We start from the raw sequence: 21286 nt of genomic DNA, 5'->3' as shown, positions 1-21286 counted from the left end.
CAGGTGCTGGAGTAAAGATTCCCCTGCAGTCCATGGTGGACAAATCATGGTGAGGCAGGCTGTCCGTGGAGGTCCACGGTGCAGCGGATATACACCTGCTGACTGCAGAGGATCCAATAGCAGAGCAGGTGAATGTGCCTAAAGGAAGCTGTGACCCCTGTGTAGAGAGGAGCTCATGCAGGTGCAGGTTTGCTGTTAGGCCTTGTGACTCTATAGGAGACCCATGTTGGAGCAGTCTATTCCTGAAGGACTGTACCCTGTGGAAGGGACCCGCAATGGAGCAGTTCATGAAGGACTGTTTCCCATGGGAGGAACCGCAGGCTGGAGCAAGGGAAAAGTGTGAGTTGTCCTCATCTCAAGTAATCATATAAAGAATAAAAATAAGCAGTACCTTGTAATGGTAGTACTTTCACACCAAATTCTTCAAGATAGCCGAGAGCACGAATGAGGTCTAGCTCCTCCTGAATAGCACTTGGACAGTCTACAATAAGTTGTAGACAACACCTAAATAGGAAGGAAATATACTCACTAGTCTTGTAACACACACAGTGAGTGTTTGGCACAATATTCCTTCGATGGCTGGGGAAATACTTTAACCAAATTCTATCCCTGAACTGCTGCAATCTTCTTTCCCTATTTTTGATATGAACATTGCCTAAACCCTCTTGAATTTAGATATGCAATGAATTTAACAACAAATATTAAAGACACGCGTACTTGAATATGAAATTATTTAGAGAAATACTTCTCATATCACTATAGTATTGTGGTATTGCCATATACTAGAAGATAAACGCAAAATCTCGAAAAAAGAGATTGTAATGAAATGTTAGAGTCGTCGTCACAAGTTCAGTTTCCTCAGCTTGGTTCAGCACATGAAATCAAACCACAAAACTACTCTGAAAATTAATTAATGCCCACAATTATTAACAACACATTGTTTTAAAATTTCTTTTAAGTAACGTTTTATGCATATTACATGGACATCATCAGCTTCTAGACGCAATTTTTAAATAAAACTTACATTCCAGTACAGTATGTTCATATGTAGTTTTAGTAATACCTACTTTATAAAACAAATAGTAAATGATTCAAAATGACTTAATTTGTCATGCACATTAAATCAAGGAAGTATTTTATTCATACAATTTGTCATCTGGCTTTTATCTCTACACATTAATTACAAATAGACATGCTTACATCAAAAGTAAAATTGTATGTTAGCTACATTCCCACCTGAACCCACCACATTTTTCAGGAGCATTGCCAAATATTTCAGGGTGAAGTGGGGATTAAAGCAGGAGTGAAAGAAGGTGAGCTAGCTGAAGGTGTAACAAATATATTCCACCTAAACCAACTCATACGGGAAAGTTACTATGAGACCTACAGAGTGTAATAATCACTCATGGAAATTAGTTAAATTACCATCAAACAACTGATTGGAGACAAGTCGGAAAAGAACCAAAACTTCTTATTAAACAGCACAAAAACAGTCACACACTCACAGCAAGTAGTCAATCTATAAACTACATATTTTGAAATAACCGTGTAAAATTGTAAGATAGAAGTTAATCACAGGACCCTTATGAGATATTAAAAACAACAATCCTTTGTATTTCCAGAGCTAAGGGAAGAGACTCTCAATAGGAGACTGGACAAGAAAATAGTGGTTATAGAATCACAAAATAGTTTCAGTTGGAAGGGATCTTTAAAGGTCACCTAGTCTAATCCTCCTGAAGTGAGCACTGTGCACCCATGTCTTAGTGAAAATAGTACTTTTAAAAAGAAATCTTCCTTTGTAGTCGAGACAAATATTTTTGTTTGGTTATGGGATTTTTGATGTTCGGTTTGTCATTTTGAAAGAAAAAAGAAAACTCTTTTGGATTAACATATAACAATATCAATGAAACTGTAAATTCTTAGAAGAAAAGAGAAAGGCTGGGAATATTAAGACAAACTTATATTTTAAAAAATTAGGTTAAGTTAAGGCATCAATCTTTTACATAGGTAATACCCAATTATTTTACTTATCTGCACCTAAACTGTAAAAGAAGATACTTGCTATCTAAATCTATACAAGAATGAACACCTACACTGCAACCTCCAAGACTGCTCTATGCTTGAATTATTTCTTAACATAACAAAGAGACAGATAACCTCAAATGAACTTTCTGTATCAGGAAAAGCAATGTAAGAAAAGAAATGAATGAATTGGCAAAAAGTTATTTTCTATTGTGAGAATAACTTGGGCCCACAATTGTGGTTCAGTGCTGTAACGTTGAAAAGGTTCAAACAACATATGAAAAGCTTCTTATCCACAGAGGAAGACTTGCTCTTCTTCTGGATTCTGTAACAGGTGATTCCAGCAGTCAGGGACAGAAATAGCGTACATATACACAAAGCAAGGTAGGGTAAAATAATACAAAAGAAAAACTCCCCCAAAAAACACCAAAAATATCTTTCAGAAGCCACAGATATTCTGTTTGCCATGTAATCCTACATGAAGAGAAATAAACCCATTTAAGGTTTAACCTCTCTTATAAGGAAAACAAAATTCAAGTTTCAATGAAAAGAGCATTATGTACTTATGTATATGATTATTGTAAATATACCTGGCCAAATCCATACAGCTATCCATCAGACTTGTTGAAGAATTGAAATATTCTCTGCCAGCAGCCAAAACCAGTTCGATACTCTTCTCATAGCTGACTCTGTACTGCGGCTTCCCTTTTGATGAACTCGGTAGATGCACTGATGAAGTACTGCAATGCATCATTTGCCCAGCCAAGTGGATATTGTCTATACTGCTCGAGCATAGAAGACTTTCTGTGAATATCTAAAATAAATTAAAAAAAAAAATAATTTTAAATTAATCTGCCACAGCACCTTCAACTAAGCTTATCTACACTGTATGGAATCAACTCCTTTGAATAAAAAAGATCTTTGAAGTCAAAAAAATATATTCAGTCCAAGCAGAAAATATAACTTCTATCAAGGACAATATCAGCAAAATTTATTTAAGTAAAGCTAAGATTGATTAGTAGCTAGTTATTTCTACTTTCTGCAGAAAAAAAGCTTATTAATTGCCTTTTTACAGCAGGACTTACAGATCAGAAATCATTTACAACTACATTCGCAGGTGTTAATAGGATATAAGAATGTGAAAGGTGGTTCAGTAGTAAGACCTTAAAACCAACGACATATGTGAAGAAATTTTGTATCCTTGAAAAAACTAAAAATCTTTAGAAATGTGCATATAATATATTTTTTGTGTTTCAATCAAGACCATCTTCAAAGAACGCATACTAACATAATGCTGCATCTGCCACAAAATACCTAACTTCTTTTCAGGTCAAGTTTCACCCACTTCAACACACAAAACGATCACAAAACCTTACAAAAAAAAACCGGTGTTTTTTTTTAAACAGTCAGTATTGTCCTAACAAAGATGTGTTCTATAATTTCAGGAAATATCACAGCTGCAATGCTACAGCCTTCAACAAGTGTTTTACATTTCAAAACAAATTAAATAGAATCAATTAATCACAGAAGAGCACAGGTAGGAAAGGACCTCAAAAGATCATCTGATCAGACTTTCCATGGGAAAGGGGACATAGAAGGAATTATCTAGCAACCAGTACGATTGCATCTTCAAGTTAAAATATTTCTCACTAGGCAGAACCTCCCTAAGCCATCTTCTGCTCTGGAAAGGAACATAGTTCAGTGCTTCTTAAAAAAAAAAGATGACATAATTGGATAATTTTCTATTTTGCAACATATTAATCTTCAAAGAACAGTGAAAGATGCCAAGTACGATAGCTGACCCTTCCTCCTTAAAGATCACATACATATAATCTACCCCTCAAAATTTATGGACATTAAATCCTTCTTCAAGAGGCCAGGATTTACTTTTTATGCAAGAAAAGAATAAGCATTGTGCTAAAAAAGATCCCAATATAAACTTCACATGTGATTGACGAGGCAGTAAGAATTTGCAATTTCTAAATTTTTAAGTTATCTGCAAATTGTAATAAAGTGCTCAAACATTTAAAAGACGTGACTATTTAAACACCTAGTATAGTGAACACAGCACTGTTTCTGTAATAATCTGCAAAATATTAAAATTAAAATTTGGACAAACAATACTTGTCACAGAAAATTCTACATCAGCCTAATAGCTGTTTTTTGCAAATATTCATGGCATAGATTTGGGGTTCATGCATATACAGTGGTTTGGTTTTTTTTTTTTCCTTCAATTAAATTAGGTTTATCATCTCACATTATTTTACTTCAACTGCAAGCAACAGAACGTCCATAATCCTTTAACGATCTTGGATAATATCATCAAGCCAGAACTTCAGGTTTAAGAAATGCTTGGCTCATGAAAACATTTATCTAAAAGACTGCTTATTTTCATTAGTTTTGTTTATTGCTAAACACATTTGTACATAGAATCACGAAGTCTCGGTTTAATAGAAGTTGAATTCTACTAGAAGTTATAAAGGACATTTATTAGAGGGGCTTTTGACGTAATGAATTAACACAGGAAGTTTCTTTGAACGAAAATACCATAGAAGAGCCAGTAGACAATCATGTAACACAACACCGGAAAACATTTACATTTGTGAGCAACAGGGTGAAATGAAAATTTATAGCTTACTTGGGACATATATTAGTAGGAAAATAAAAACTCACCTCGAAGCAGGTATCTGAATGTAAGCACGTATACACTTTCTGCTGCATGTCTAACATATCCTGGAGCAATTCCTTCCAGTGTGTCTCACTCACTGGTGGTTGCCTAAAAACATTTTTAGAATTAAATATTTTCTTCATTTAAAAAGTTAATGAAATGCAGCAGTAGATAATACTATAGCTCCATCTCAAAAAATACGATTTCTCAAATGCTACTTCAATCTTTAATTGGACATTTGACCAAAAGTGAGTTAAAGACAAAATGCTTTTAATATTAACATTAAAACAATATCTGTGGGTTAAAATAGTTTGATGACAACAATGCAGTACCCAAAGTGCTTTTCTGTTCATTTTCTGTGGGATAGATTTTATAATAGCAACTGAGAATCATTCAAGTGCTGCCCATTGTAGGTAATCTCAAAGAACTAATCAATCACATGCAATAACAAGAGAATGGGGCTGCAAGTTTATTTGGTTCCTTAAATGGGAATGGTATTCAGATTCTCAGCTCTCTGGATCCACAGATCTCTGTTTATCCACAACGCTTCCTATACAACTTAACGTTCTCTATCAAAACTTCTACTAGTAAAATCACTATGGAGGTATTCTGACATTATCTTAAGCCTTTCAGATTAGAAAAGACTCTTAAACTACACAAGCTGGTTCAGCTTATAGTGATTTCTTTATGTGGCATTAGCTTTAATTTTGGAAAAGCAAAGGGTTTCTACAACAACTGAAAAATCAACATTTTCCTTACAGAGACATTGACTTAATCCTCCTAAAAGTTTTTAGAAGTCTTAAAAGGCTTTCACAGCATGTCCAAGTTAAATACTACTCTACCATCACTGATAAACTGTTGTGCGTGTTTACTTTAAATAAGAAAAACCAAAAAATCCGCAGTGATGGCTCTTCTTCCTAGGGTTCAATCTTTTTATCTGCTTATGCCAAGAGCTGTGCAATAATTCATCTACAATTGAAAGAAGAGTTAAATGAGGTAAAGTAGTTCTTAAACAGAAAAATTGAAACATTCTAGTGGAAATATATAAGAATAAGAATCAATACATTAAAAAAAAAAATCAATAAATTACCCTATTACAAGAGCTCCTAAGAAAACATGCCAAAAAAAAAAAAAAGCATTATTTTACAAATTCTACCCTCTCAGTAAAATTAAGTAGTTCTTAAAGGATGTCACTTAAACTTTTACTGTTCTTTTTGCAGTATTTTGCAGCCGCAATGCTTTTTAGGCTTGTTTACTTGAACACAAACATTTGCAGCCAGACCAAGATTTTGAGTGTTGAGATTGAGAATGCAGCCAAAACCCTAATCATGTTAATCATCAGGCTAACAAATGTGATTTATATACACTATTCAGTTTGAACACTGTGGTTCCCTACTGCAACAAAACAGGCAGGTGCACTCTCTGATGGCAAGTAGTTATGTTACTGCCCCTTCCCCCTTATCTTACACTCCCCTTTGAATACTAACTTGCGACCCGTATGCCTCGTCAGCCTAATCATCAGCTTCCGTGCCTCCTCCACATTGTCTTTTGTGTCTTTCACAAAGGAAACAGGTTTCTGAAGTCCATGTTTCTCCAACAGCTCTGACACGCTGTAAATGAACAGTCAACATTTTTTAATCCTGCACAGTTGTACAACTACCCCTGCTGCAGCAGTCTTACAGCTGACTCAGACTATGTACCGCAAACACAGTCTCCACAAAGTCTGTAACAGTATGGATTAACCAGAATAACATTATTTATTAAAAATTTCATATAATAGGGTAAATGCATATCAGCAAGAACCTGATGACATATCTTCACAGCTTATAGTTTTGATTACTTAAAGCATTACAAAGTATAAAGATCAAAACAAATTTCCTGTTAATTTCAAAAGTAGCCTCCTCTCTCCCAAAGAAAAAAAAAAAGGAAATTAAAAATAATTATTCCAAGGAGAGTATCTGTGTAGTTTTAGAATATTCAAATAGCTAAAGTATTCAAAATTTCTAAGTTCTGAATATAAAAAGCCTTATAGATTATCTTGTTGACAGCACTAAAAAACAAGCTAAATATTCTTGCTGCTTTTCTGTCACTAAGTTGTTCTTGGCTATGCCTAGTGACTTCTGTAAGAATATATTACTTATTTTAGCTAAATTAAATACCTGAGAATTTGTTCCAGTTGATCTACTTCATCATGAAGAGAGTTAGATCTATCTGTTTCAGGCCTGCAAAGATATTATATAATTAATATTAAATACATATTACTTGTAATTTCTTAATGTAACACATATTACCTAGATATAAAGATAAGCATTCCTTGAAGAAAATGAAATATATTCTTGTTTTAAAAGAAAACTGTTGCCTTCTTGCTGGAAGAATAGCTAAAAATATAGATAACAATGACAGCTAAACTGAGAGGGTCCCTCAGTCTCTTCATTCTCTAAAAAACAGAGCTTTCCTTTCTTCCTTAGACTTTCCTCAAGTTCATTCCCTCTTACAAGTAAAAGATTATGGGAGAACAGTTTACATGTCCTACTCATGCTTTCACTTTCTCCAGAATTACTTGTCCTTCACGCAGGCTTTCCACATAGAGACCTCTCTCAGGGCTTATAAGCAGCAATATGGCTGTACATGCCAGACACCACTAAAAGTTACAACACCAAAAAGACCAGTAAGATAGCGCTAACACTTGGTCTCACTTCACTAGGATATAGAAGTCTAGAGAAACTAATACAGAAGTCTTGGTCTAGGCTGCTACTTTAAATCATGTTTTGTTACCTTATTTGGTAGAATACATGCATTGTGCAAGCACGCATACACACGACAACTTAGACAGGATTATAACACTCCAGTAATATCACCTCCATTTTAGTGACTTTGTAACTATTTTTAAAGCATTAATTCACAACCATCTTTAACAGATCTGAAATATTTACAAATAACTCGCTGAAAACATTTACCCATATCCTCTCTGTGGAAGGCATTCCAAAATATCATAACAGAAAGAGAGCTGGTCATCTCGTTCGCAACTATAAATACATTCCAGAGCCATAATCATAAGCTGGTCTTGATCAGGAATAATTTTTTGCAGACACTAACAAGAAAAAAAAGCACATTATTTTTAGTTTTCTTTTTCTAATTCAACATTTACATTTCTTCTGCATATAAAAAGATGAATAGTCCCAGGTAAATAAATGGTCTCTAGCTGTAATTAGGTTTTTTGCTAACAACTTAGTGAGGTACCTGTTGAAGTTACAACCTGAAACATGACTCAGGTAGTTTCCTACACTGCAGACATTGGAAAGAACAGTGCTATGCCAGTATAACCTTCTTGAATTTGAGAGGTGGACAGGGTGCAGGGCTGCAAACATTTGTCAGATTTTTTTTAATATGTATAACAGTATCAACAGATAGAAAATAGCTGTGGTTTTCCTTCACCAGTTGATTTCTGTCCATAGATATAGAATGTAAAATAGTATGTAAAAATGTGCTTATGTGCCTTGGAATAATTATTTAAACTGTAGAAGCAGCATGAAACACTCGCATGGAAAGCTAACTTCAACCCTTACTCACTGAACTCTCGGCTCCACCCTAATGGCCCCCATTTTATTCTATTACATTCATCTTGAGGGACAAGAGGCGGCACTGAATCAACTGCTAGTAAAATTACTCAGGAAAAAAAAGATTAGTGAGATCATCAAACACTTCCATATCATTTTTTTTAAAAAGCAAATATGCCAGGAATTTACATTAAACACATCAGCAGAAAATCACCTCAAAGAAGACTCTTCACAATAATTTTTGTTCTATAAGGCCAAGATCCTAATTACATTAGCTTGACAATCTTATCAAAGATAGCTTAGTGGCATTCCAGCTTATATTATAATACTTTTTAACTGAAGTTTTCTAAAAGATAACAAATCTTGGGTGCAAGAAGAACAGAAAGATTATAGAGATGATGTGATTTAAGAGATGAACTAACTCTATTTATGAATTCACCTCTCCAGACTAAGAATTTCCAAAGAAACCAGCGGAATCATCAGGGGTTTACACTTACAGCAGGTTTTGAATTCTGAAATATCTTCAGGGGTAGAGTCAGGTCTTCCTTTGCTAGTGTTACTAAGTATTCTTTAAAAAGTGAGTTTGCCAGACCAGGGGACTGATTTTCACAGCGGTGGAGAAAAGGAATCATCCACTGATAAACATTCTTCACATATTTTTCATCAGAGGACTGGAAAGCATGAGTTACAAAGAAAAAAACAAGTTCAGCTTCATTGGCCAAAACAAACAGAACATATTCTGATCAATATAACTGAAACACTATCTCATCCTATCACAAAAACAGCTGGAACCTGACATTCACCAGTGCTGCACAGACCACTACATCATGAAGCTCTGAAACAATCCATCATCTTTCTGCTATTCAACAGCTTGTGGACACCAAGCAGTACAGGAGTAAAGCCCATTACATGAGGAAAGCCTAGTTGTCTTCCACCTTCAATTTCAGAACGAGTGAAAGGTCAGCCTGTGTTTATGTTAGAGTAGCATTACTTTCAGTACGCAAAAAAGCAAGATGGAAAGATAAATTATGAGGGCTACATAACTCCTAGCAAAAATCTGAAAATCCTGAGGAGCCTCAAGTGCATGAGTATTCTCCTCTGGTGCTTACATATCTTTCGATGGAATTTCAGAGTCTTTTTCAATCTCTAGGTACTTTTCAACCTTTTCACCAAAAGGTCTTTTTCTATTCTGAAATATCATGCACAGGCTAAACAAAGTGAAGCGGAAAAATACAAATATGCTGTACAGGCCAATATTAAAATTTTTTTGCCAATGTTCAAGGACATCAAAAAACATCCAAGGGAAATATTCAATGTTGTTGTATCTGCAGTGTCATCAACAGCCACACTAAAGGTCCTTTAGAAAGAGGCAATGAAAAAGCAATTCATAGTTTTCAAAATACTGGATTTCTTGATGTTTAGTCCTGTGCCTAGGACAAAGAAACAGGTCTTGGAGAAATCTGGGCTATTTTAGCACAAATAAACAAAGGGAAAATAAACTCAAACCATCTACAACATAAACGAAACAGTAAAAGTGCCGAATTCCTGCTGAATTAAAGATGAAGGTACATTAGAAAAATGTCCGCCACTAACAGTATCTTTATACACATTGGATCTAGTGTAACTTTTAATTACAGGAAATTCAGGTATATTTACTGATCTATTCAAAATACTTACGTTCTTCATCAACAGTCTAAGCTTTTCAATGTCTTCCATCTCTACAAGTTCCTTCAAAGTTAAGGTTCTATCACCATTAGTCTCATAAACTATCGTCTCAAGGGTGATCAGATTGTTACAAAGAATCTGCAGACCAGGAATATTCCTCTCCATGCCAAGACGAACAAGGGATAGAGCACAGTCCACCTGAAAAAAAATAAAATCCCCTGCCAAAAACCAACTTGAAATCTGTATCCTGTTTGTGTCTGCTCCTTTTACTTAACAGGCAATTTAACTTCTTAGAAGTTTTTGTGGTCTGTATGGATTCCTAAGCAGACTGGTCTTCTCAGCTTTATTAAATTCATAATCTTAATGGATAATGGGTAAATGATAGCTTTAAACTAAGATGATCACTTAAGTGACTGAAGCTATGCATAGTTCGGCATGTAACATGACTTCTCTAACTTCCCATGAATTAATAATTTCAATCATTGCATTTTATTTCACAGAAGATAATTTCAGTCACCAGGGAAAAAGACTGTCAATACCTTCATATGAAAGATTCTGTTTCGATTTCTAAGAAGGCAATATTGGCTGTACGTATTCAGTGAGGCAGATGTAAGTCTGGGAGCACAGAAAGCAATTTCATTTATATGTTAGTAATTTAATTGATCCTTGGAAGTTTCTTTTATTCTCACACTCACTGATAGGCTGTTAAGATCACAAAGAACTACGATTAAAGAGCCTTGGAGGACTGCAAACTTGAAGAATAAAAGAGCTTGCCCATCAGAACTAACTCATAGTGATACTACCAGTCAACCTCCTTTTCACACAGATAAATTGGCTAGAGAAGCAATAAAATACAAGAGCATGTAAGTGATGAGCTCTATTCTTACTTTCAATGCTTATCTCTAGCACACAGACCTTCAAACATTTTTAAAATATGGAGAAAATAAAGTAAAAATAAGATGCATGGCAGTCCTGCAGACACACAATAAACCTGCCAGGAAGAAATCACGACGGTACTAACATATTGGCATACGAGTGACACGTGACTGCCACATATCGATATATATGGCACGGTATCATGTGACAGATAATAAAACATGTTTCCTGATACCCTGTGCACAACATTCCCTCCCTTGGTTACAAACATAAAATGTAATGGAAAACATTTTTCATGGACTGCAGAAGTGCTACTGTCTGCTATGGTAAGCCAAGTAAAAGGGAATCAGCTGCCTTCCTATTCATTCCTACGGATCAACTATTTAGCTAAACTTTAAAACAAGCACAAGTACACTGCAAAAGAAAAAACAAATACTACAAAAGCTATAATGAAGATTGAGACACGGTGTAGATTACTGAGGTAAAAGTGACCCATCAATACACATTAAGATAGGCTTCTATTGAAGAAGGCTGATCAGTTCGAGTCAGCCCCCACCATTTCCTCACTGCTATTCTCACCTGCATCGCATATTTTTCAATTTCCTGTGCTCTGTTCAAATACCAATCAGTAGCGAGATCTATTGAAAGGTCAGTAGTCCTGTATTTCAGTAATTCAGGTTGTGTTTCATACAGAAATTCACCTTCATCGTGTAAAGTTGGTTCAACAATCTTCCTATTAAAAATGAAAAGTACATATAGGCTTAAGTATACATTTGCTTGCATTTTTTTTCACATCAATCTTTTTCCTAAAACTTCCGCTTGTTCTGAAAGAAAATGATACAACCAACCTACATTACACCAATAATTTGATGAGCCTCAAAAGCAAATCACAGTAAGCATTCATTTTTGTCAATAAAGTAACTAGTAAGAGATTCCAAAAACTGAGATAGGCCACGAAAGGAAGAATCCTCACCACTAAAGACACAGGTATGCCCAACCTATGCTTTCTATCTGCTCCTCATAGCGAAAGGCAGTTTTGTGATTCATTAATACTGCCATGGTAACATTATGGTTGACAACAGGGCAGAAGGGGGAAAAAAAAAATAAATCATGATTTCCAACAATAAACTCCCCCCAACTCACATGCATTTGTGAAAGTCACTCATCACAATCACCTTGAACATTGTGCTATAACATGAAAAAGAGTTTGCTCAGTCAGCCTCACTAAGAAAGCTGAAAACACAAGTCAGTGTGCACAAAAATAAAAAGTAGGTCTTACTGGATATTTCCCACATTATAAGAACTAGCGAGTAAATTCTTTATCCAAAATCTACATAAATATAGAAAAAACTTTTTGCTTTGTCTATATACTTACCTGCATTCCGCTTTTTCACACCAGTCTTCCTCACGATGTTTCTTCTCCTTCCAAGGAAGAATTTTCAATGTCCCCTGCTTGTAACTGGTATAACAGAAGAAGAAAGCTTTACACATTTATTTTTTTTTAAATTGTGATGGCATTCTATTGATGCAATACAAAGCATATGCAGGTACTTCAGTGAACGCATAATAACCATGACATTCAATTACAATTTTTTAAGATTTATCACTTCTTAATGCAGCTATACAAGTGTGATTTTGCATGTATGATTCTACCTACACCATTAAAGATCCGCTAAAAAAATAGATTTTCTTACTGACTGTACCTTCAAAAAAAAAAAAAATCAAAACTTATGCTTCTCTGTAAGTATTCTGCCTTGATACACTGTCACTCAAGACTGAAATGCTTCAAAACCTATGACCTTCACAGGTGAAAAAAAAAAAAAGTTCTTCATATTTTAGCACAAATCCTTGTACTGAACCAAAACAAGATATGCCCTGCTGTACTGATCTTCACAATTAAGTTTAATGTGGTTTTCTGACTACAAGAAGCTAAAGAAAAAAACAAATCCATTTAAGACGTAGGTTAAGAACACCATAAACTATTACTAGAAAGATCAGTTATGGCTCACTGTTCTAGGCTAGTTTGTTTGAGGAGAATAAAACCCAAGCAAACCATGTCAAGCTATACAGAATATAAACTAAGGGAAAAGAGAGGAGCCACATAGGCTCAGGCACTTGTAGAAATAAGAAAGAAATCATGTACAAATCACACATATTAAGGTTCCAGCATGCCGGAGCAATAAACTATTTTCAAATCTCATTCATTTTCTCCTGACCCTGATGATAAACAGCAAGAGCAATACTACATAGACAGTCCCTGTCTATAAATTAACAGCTGACACCATCTTCTCACTGCTTGAAGAGCAGCACTGTAACTCGGTAGTTTAAAAAGAAACACAACTCCAACAAACAAATCAATTTCATAATATATAAAGAGTCAAAACAACAAACTAAAGCAGCTCCATCTCATCTGGCAAGACACCAAAAACGTTCAAAGCAGCCAAGTATGTCCCTTCTAACTACCCTGTACACACACACATTTCTCCTGGGTTAGCCACCCTTCCATTCCCTCCTAGCAATAAAACCCCATTTTATCACAGCAATTCCAACCCCCCAGATGAAACATGCAGTAGAAATCCACCAATAAATTGGCAGAGACAGATTTGTGGGCTATAAAAGGCAAAGAAAGGAAAGGAGAAGATGGCAAACTGCTAATTCCTGTGCCTCTGCTATAGAAAAGTCTGTGTTCAATTCCACCTCAGACAAAATGCTCCACAGTTATCTTTGTAATTAGGCACTACGTAGGAATATCACTGAAAAACAAAGCAAAGAACAGATTAAAATTTATGGTATAAGCACCAGGAATAAAGTCACCTTTCGATTTTGGAGAGATTCATCATCAGCCTGTGTTTTGGAGGGGAACCCTGTTTGTTTAAGTCTTAGATTACAAATGATTGATAAATTATGTTAACATTAATATTTAAAACTGAGTTCATAAACTAATTTAATAAGGTCATATTTCAAATGTCATACAAGAGAATGTTATTACAGAAGGCCCAGTTTGTAGTGAAAAAGTTCTCTTTATCAGTTGAAATGTCAAATAACAGAAGAGCCAAAGTGCAATTATGCTCCCTTCCATAATACAAAATCAGGACAGTAGGAGCAGGTATTCATGTTAGAATCAATAATGCTTTCCTTTTCTATGGTCTATTAAACATAAAAGGAAATTGGACAAAAATTTGCTGCCCAAGACAATTCTTTTCATAGTAAAAGTTTTCCATCCACTTCCCAGTAGGCTTGAGATGACATTTTGGGAGGGCTGTTTGTTTTGTTTGTTTCAGTTTGGGGTTTTTTTCATTTCACAGCTTGAGTTAAGAAAATGTTTCTCAACAGATTCAATAGAACAAAATGTTTATAATTAAAGTGGGCAAAACTTGCAGCTTTTCTTAACCGACCTGAACATGAGGATAAATTACACGTGTCTTCCCTTCAATTACTCTTAACACAGTTGAGTTCCTTTACTGACCTCGACAAACAATCACTAGAGACTGAACAATTTAATTTTATGCAACCAAGAGTTACTAAAAACGCTTCTTTTTGCAGATTGATGCAATCACCTATCCGGCCCTTCTCCCCAGCCCACTTCAGAAAATAATCTGTATTTCCCTCTCATTATCGAAAAGTAAGCATTTTCTTCCCTATTCATGTAACACAAAAAAACCAAAATATACCTGTATTTGCCTTTAAATTCTAAGTGCCCGAAATATTTTTTAAAAATACATTTTGAAATAGAATCCTTTACAATTAACAGAAGTCATGGATTAAGTGTAGAATCTATCCAAAATAACTTCTCTAACACCCCATCATGACGTATATTTTCAACTAAATTGGAAAGTTTACTGCTTAAAAAAAATGCTTACTGAAAAAAGATCGCACTCGAGAGAGGCTTTGCTCTCTTTGACAGCTGCTTTTTTCCTCCTTCGCCCTCACCTCTAAAATCCATCAAATGAGGAAGCAACATGCAACTCTGCCTCCCTTTGCAACCTTACTCAGAGTACAATAGAAAAAAGTTGAAAAGTATAGATACAAGCAATGTGAATGACTAAAGGTAAGAAGCGCATGATGATCCCTCTGTGAAAGCCAGAACAGACTGAAGAATCCTAGAAGAAAGAAAACAACCAATACTGTAAGATTGATATAAAATTGTTCACTTTTTTGTTTCACTTACATAGGAGAGGACATTTCACTGTTCTAACTTCCCACAACACCAAGCGCTGATGACTAGCAGGGCCTCATTTCAAATAAGCAACAGCAGATACTCTTTTACACCATATGCAGCTAAGCTATTAGCTACTTGCTGCATAGCACAGAAGATGAAAAAAAAAAAAGAGGTATATTTGAGTTCAAAAATAGAATGAATTCTTGCAATGAAGTGTCATGAAAACCTACTGTATCTAGAAAATATCTAGTTCAGGAATATTCGAGTCACATATTATAGAAAACATAATAGGGACTTGAGGCAAACATTGCAATGTGCTTGCCTGTACCTATTTTTTTTTTGCCTTGGCAACTGTACTGGGTCACCTGCCTTCTGGCCAAATCTACCAAGACCAATCTTATGCTTCAGCAAAAGATTTTGCAGGAATAAAACCTGCACTTGTCCAGGCACATCAATTCAAGAAATACTATAAGTATACTTCAAAAGTTTTTCATAAAAGCTTATTAACAGACCTCATCACCAAATGTTGGACAGAAGACTTTTTTTCAGTTCATGGGAAAGAATCATCATGTACTGCTATCTCAGCTGGAAAATGTCTACTCTATCTCTCCTCTCCACCCCAGCAGAAAAAGTTAGTTACATATTTTGAGTCAGGTGTATGGATTAGTCAGGGAAAATTTTTTCTAAAGTACTTTCTGTTGTGGCTCTATTTGCCGTTTCAAACATATTCACGTTCACCACAGGAATAAGTTGAGAGAGGAATTTTCAATTTTTAAAGCTCTCACTAAAAGTCAAGCAGCACTCAGTAATCTAAATGCTTAAAGAAAGCAACAACAAAAGGAAGCAAACAACTGGAAAATAATCTCATCCTAGCAGAAATCAGCAATTACAGAACGTCAGTCTTAACAGATGCATCTCTTGCTAAGTTCACAAAATAAAACAGCGAAACCCACACCACTCAGAACTGCTAACTTCATTCACCTTCACTACAAGACTAAGAAAATTCAGAACTCCCTCCTGCCCCAACTGCATCAAACTGTCCTAACTTTCTCTCCTCATTATGAAGAGTTTCGAAAAACTCTTTGTAATTTCAATTCAAAAACAAGGACTGGAATAGATCAGTCTTGACACTAGCAAAGGATGGGAGATGCTTGTACCTAGGCCCCTTATAAAGGTAAAGAAATTATTAAAGCATTGTATTTACATCAACGTTTATCACAAGGTTTTTCTTAACTGGTGATTTTGTTCATAACAGATCTTTTTTTTTCCTCCCTCGAATTTCCATACCAGTAACTGCAGTGACTCACACGAAACAGAGCAACAAAACTTTGGAAAAGCAGCTGTTAAAATGGAAGCAAGTCAGCTGAAAAAGCCTTCAGGTAACAAAACATTACTGCGTCCTGCAAACTCAGAACCACAAATACCCATGAGACAGAGGGAAGTGGGTGTGCAAACCAAAAAAAAAAAAAAGATACAGATACAAAGCCGTGTATGCCAAGAGATACGGTCTTCCATTTTATTGCCATGTTTCTGTTAACAACAGGTGAGCAGCAAACCCAGCTGAATTGGGGCACATTAGAACCTATACCTTGTGCACAATGCGTAAGTCTAACTGGGCTGGGAGTGGTCAGTGTAGCATACACAGGAGGCTCACCATAAATGCAACATACACCCTATGCTGCTGCATCCAGAATTCATCAGTCTCTCTGCCTACGTTACACAACTTTGCAGTTTTGTTCTGGAAACTGAAATCTCACAGAGCTTCAGAGACTTAACTTGCCTATAAGCGGTGGGCACTGACCCAAAACTCCAGATGTGAGGACAGATCACTAGTCAGTGAATCAGGTGGCCTTCTTTAAAATTGAAATTGAGCGGTGCCATGCCATAACTCTACACAAATATTAGCACAGAGTTGGGTTTTTTTTTTCTCCGAAGCCACTGCTTCCCCCCACCCTTTCCTTTCCTCTCTTTTCAACAGTAGCATAAATTTGATTGGAGCCCAGTAAATGGGCAGATTATGGAGGCATTCAACTCTATTTCTTCAAAAAGAGCCAACTTTTCCTGTACTGCTCTTTTCAATTCATTGTTTACGTTAGCTTGACAATTCTTCCCATTTTTGCTTTGACAAAAGAGGTCCATGCTATTGTAGTTTCTGTATCCTAGCGGCTGCATTTATTCAAACCTGCAGATTATTTTTCTCTCCAAGGACAGGCTTTCAAGAGGAAGGTCTAATTCAGTTTTAAGGTCAGAATCCAATTCTTTCTATTACCAGTGGCAACTCCGTGTATGGGATTTTTTTTTCTACAAGCATTTCATACAGCAGGCCTGTCTCTGACACTCATCTAGCTCAGGATTAGAAATTTAAAAACCATCTTTTCCCTTGTAAACTTGTGCACATCGAACCCAGACTCCACAGCAAAAGGCAATTTGCCCCAATACGATTATGAGGCAGTATCTTTATGCTGCAAGACAAACATTTTTAAGAGGAGATTTGGAGTTTCCTTTAAAATATTCTGGAAGCAGATGAATCTTTACTTTTTCTATTTTTTTTTTTTTTTAATCATGGTCTGGAAAAAATAGCACTATGAATACTAATTCTGCATTTGGAAGTTTGTTACATACTGGAATGGTTCTGAATATAACACCTTTAAGACACCAAATATTGATCTGCTGGAGGTGAAAAAGCTATATGTGAAAGATACAAAACTATAAAATAAGGCAGCATTTCCATCAATTTTTTTTGTTATTCACTCAAAATGTTTCTGAAGAATGTGCTTGATTCAAGTTTATTATTTATTTTAAAAATTATCTCAAATTTATGTTTTGTAATAAGAGGAATGTAAGATACTAAACCTTTAAATATATTTTTCTCCCGCTGACACTTGTACACTTACTAGAATTTATTATTTCCATGTTTTACTATAGGTACACTATAAATTATTTTAGACTCCTCATTCAAATTAATACTTCCATAATCCTACTACATAGAGATATGGAGGCATTAATAATAGGCTACATAGAATTATTTACAATACATATATGTATTATTTTTTAATATAACTCAGAAACTCCTTTGTCCAAAAGTCTGCATCTTCTCAGACAGCAATGAGGAAATGAATGCTGGTTTCTGTTCCTCTACAATTTTTTATGCACCAAAAGCACCACAGATTTTGGGAAAACTTACCACACAAACTAATGGAAAAGGTATTCCAGCTGATTTTGGCTGCAAGTTAACCACCCTTGAAAAGAAATTCAATGACAGGTCTTTTCAAGCATCTCTGCCATCATGGGTAATAATATTCTAGCTCATTTTGCATAAACAAATTGAGCTATGTTTCAGTGCTGCAGCTATTCTTTAACACTTTTTTTCCCCCTAAAACAACCTAGACAGAATAATCTAAAAGGTTGCTACTGGCCCACCCGAAACTTTCTCCAGGCTGAACACACCCTGTTCCCTCAGCCTGAAAGTGCTCCACTTACCAGTCACCTCAGAGAACTTCTGGTGAGCTGTTTCAGTTACTGATGTTCTTCCTGTACTAGAGACCAATATTCCAGATGCAGCAGTCTGATTGCTCCAGCCCCTAGCTATGCTCCTGTTCATGCAGGCCAGGATACTGCCGGCCTTCTCAAATGCCAGGACACTGCTGTCTCCGGTTTGGCTTGTAGCCACTAGGACCTCTAGATCCTTTTCAGCAGAGCTGCTTCCCAGCCAGTCAGTCTGCAGCCTTTATTGTTGCAGAAGTTTCTTTATTCACAGATGCAAGACACTGCATTTGTCCTCCTTGAACTCCCCAAAGCTCCTGCTGGTCCATTTCTCCAGCCTGTCTGAATGGCAGTTTGCCTCTAGTGCAGTAGCTCCTGTGAAACTTCCCTCCTTCCTTGGTGACAGTTCATGTTCTCCATGGCTCCCTCAGAGCTTTGAGTTCTCATTCTACACTTTAAAAACTCAGCATAACTAACGCCTATAGTATTTTTGTCACCTCACTTTCTGCAGCAGCCTTCTGGCTGCAGTGAGCTGCTCCTGCTGCTACTGCAGATCCCCACAGAGGCCAGTTTGTAAGAGAGATCCCTTTCTCCAAACGACTGCTTTAACTTTTACATAGACCACAAGAATCTTCCCAGCTCCTAGCAGGAGTCAATCCAGACAGGAACACTGGCCCTCATGACCAGTTAATCTTTCCCTTAAAAGTTTGGGGGTTTTCCTACTTCACAGTGGAAGGTGAGATCTGAAAGTCTGTTTTTTGGTCTTTTTTTCAAACACATCCTTCAAACATAGACTACACTGATCCTTCTATCTCTATATAGTTTTTTCATTGCACTAGTGGAAAGAAGAAAAGAAGTGCATAAGTGCATACAAAACTTATGCCCTTCTTATTTATTTCACAAAAAAAGAAAGACTGTATATTAGTTCTGCAGACATTCAGTCATCAAACCTATTTACATATACATACTAAGAAGACAAGAGATGAGGCTGTAAAAGCTTTATTGAAGCTGCAGTGCCACTGGCAATAACTAAAAACCTAGTTCAGGAGAAGACTGCATTATGAAAAGGCAAAGTTAACCTCTAAGTTTAGTTGTGTAGTATTTATCTATTCATAGATGAAAGTCTGGCAGTTTTCATGTTTTTAAAGCTTCAGTAAGATTTTAAAAGTTATTTCCGTTCCCACCCTTGTGTATCAGGCATACGGAGTTCATCCATTCTGCAGTAAAAATTCACTTTCTGAATTCACAACTGAAATTCAACTGAAAACAAGTATTTAAGAAAGTTGAGGAGTAAAAAAGCAGAAACATAAAAAGTTTCTGTCTTAGAGGGAAGATTTTTTACTACTAGTGTAATGTGCAATATAGCAGACTTATGGCTGTTGAGGGAACCATACATTTGAATTTCACAGGTTCTGCGAGTTAAAAATGCTGAATGATAATGTTGCAATCTAGCAGTTAAATGTAGCAAAAAGGATAAGAAAATTAAAAGAAAATGGAAAATACTCTAGTTATGTATTTATAATGGTGGTAAAGCATTATTTTCCTCTGAGATCACCTTTAAAAACCTGAGGGCGACAGTCTTAACTATAGACTAAGAATACTAGCTGTAGCTATTAAAACAGAAATTGGAAAGAGCTATCATCTTTGAATACTTCAGCTTTTACCACCTCACCCTAGTTGTCTTAACAGATGAAGTCTGTGCACCTGATGGATCGTTGAAAAGGAGCATGAATCCTGGTGACAAAGAGACAGCAGATATTCAGGAGCCATCATTACAAAAGAAGCTGAGAAATAATATAAAAAGAAGTAGGAAAACATTACAATCTCAATTCTGCAAAAACACATTACTGAGTAATGTCAGTCTATCACAACACCAATTTGAAGCCGACAGGCATGTAGAGCCACCAATGCATCTTAGTATTTCAGATTCCTTCTCAACTCAGGGAGCTGTTGAGCTTATATAACTCGCAGTCTTTTTCAAGAGACTCATGAATACATAAATCCCCTGCTCAGACATTACAAACCTCCTCCTGAACAGCTCTGAGAGCAACCTCTAAAGATGCAAAGCTACAAAATACGTGCCAAAAACAAGAAACAAAAGGATATCTACCACTTGAGACCTTTCATGAGCAGGTACAGGAAAATAAATATGTATAGCTTTCCTAACAATCTGGCCCAGAAGACAGGGGAAAAAAGGGAATTCTATATTTTGCCACTATTTCTTATGCCAATTCTTCCTTGACTGGTAAGACCTTAAAATTTTTGTGACACTGGCATCTAAATGCCACTCTAATGTAAATGACATGTGCCAGGAACAAGAAAAATAACTGGTTTATGCCTATAAAATACACTAGCAAAATAAGCATTTCTTTCACTAGGTACTTAGAATTTACTATGTGCAGCTGAACCAGAGGCTCCAGGCAAAAGGAAATGGCAGTTACAATGCAACCTTTACAAAAACTTTTCTCATAGGTAATAAAATTCTTCTGACATAGCATCCTGTGTGCATTCATGGTGGTGGTGGTGTACAGCACGCAACTGTGTTTCAATGCTTTTGCCCTGGCGATAGCTAGAGGTTCCTATTTGTCCCACCTCATGCATTCCACGCCCAAACAAGACAGCGCCCACTACACAATCTCAAGTATTTCCTCAGCCAGATTCCTCTACAGATGGAGGGACTAATAGAACACAGAGAAACATGGTGAATTTCTGTAAGGACAGGTGACACCTCAGAGAGCTCCAAAAGGGAGCCAACACTCTTACAGTTTTAAATGCTCCATATACACAGAAACAACAGGGATAATTCCCAGCAGCACTTTATCCTACACAAACACAGAGCCATGTATTAAGACCCAA

The 21286-nt window shown here is 36.1% G+C and overlaps 1 protein-coding gene across 1 annotated transcript in view; it reads right to left on the bottom strand.

Moving 5' to 3' along the window:
• The window catches only part of NBAS (NBAS subunit of NRZ tethering complex), a 169261-nt gene that overhangs the window by 110939 nt on the left and 37036 nt on the right, over positions 1-21286 (bottom strand). Inside the window, exons 22-31 of the mRNA XM_069850479.1 lie at positions 12164-12247; positions 11368-11521; positions 9925-10110; positions 8745-8918; positions 7648-7781; positions 6850-6912; positions 6178-6300; positions 4696-4798; positions 2613-2836; positions 392-504 (exon numbers count right to left, since the gene is read on the bottom strand). Coding sequence (XP_069706580.1) covers positions 392-504; positions 2613-2836; positions 4696-4798; positions 6178-6300; positions 6850-6912; positions 7648-7781; positions 8745-8918; positions 9925-10110; positions 11368-11521; positions 12164-12247 — 1358 coding nt within the window. The remainder of the gene's footprint in view (positions 1-391; positions 505-2612; positions 2837-4695; positions 4799-6177; positions 6301-6849; positions 6913-7647; positions 7782-8744; positions 8919-9924; positions 10111-11367; positions 11522-12163; positions 12248-21286) is intronic.

Source organism: Phaenicophaeus curvirostris, chromosome 2, assembly GCF_032191515.1.
Source record: "Phaenicophaeus curvirostris isolate KB17595 chromosome 2, BPBGC_Pcur_1.0, whole genome shotgun sequence".
Lineage (NCBI taxonomy): Eukaryota > Metazoa > Chordata > Aves > Cuculiformes > Cuculidae > Phaenicophaeus > Phaenicophaeus curvirostris.
The sequence above is the reverse complement of the archived record's forward strand: the minus strand, read 5'-3'. Positions and strand labels throughout refer to the sequence as shown.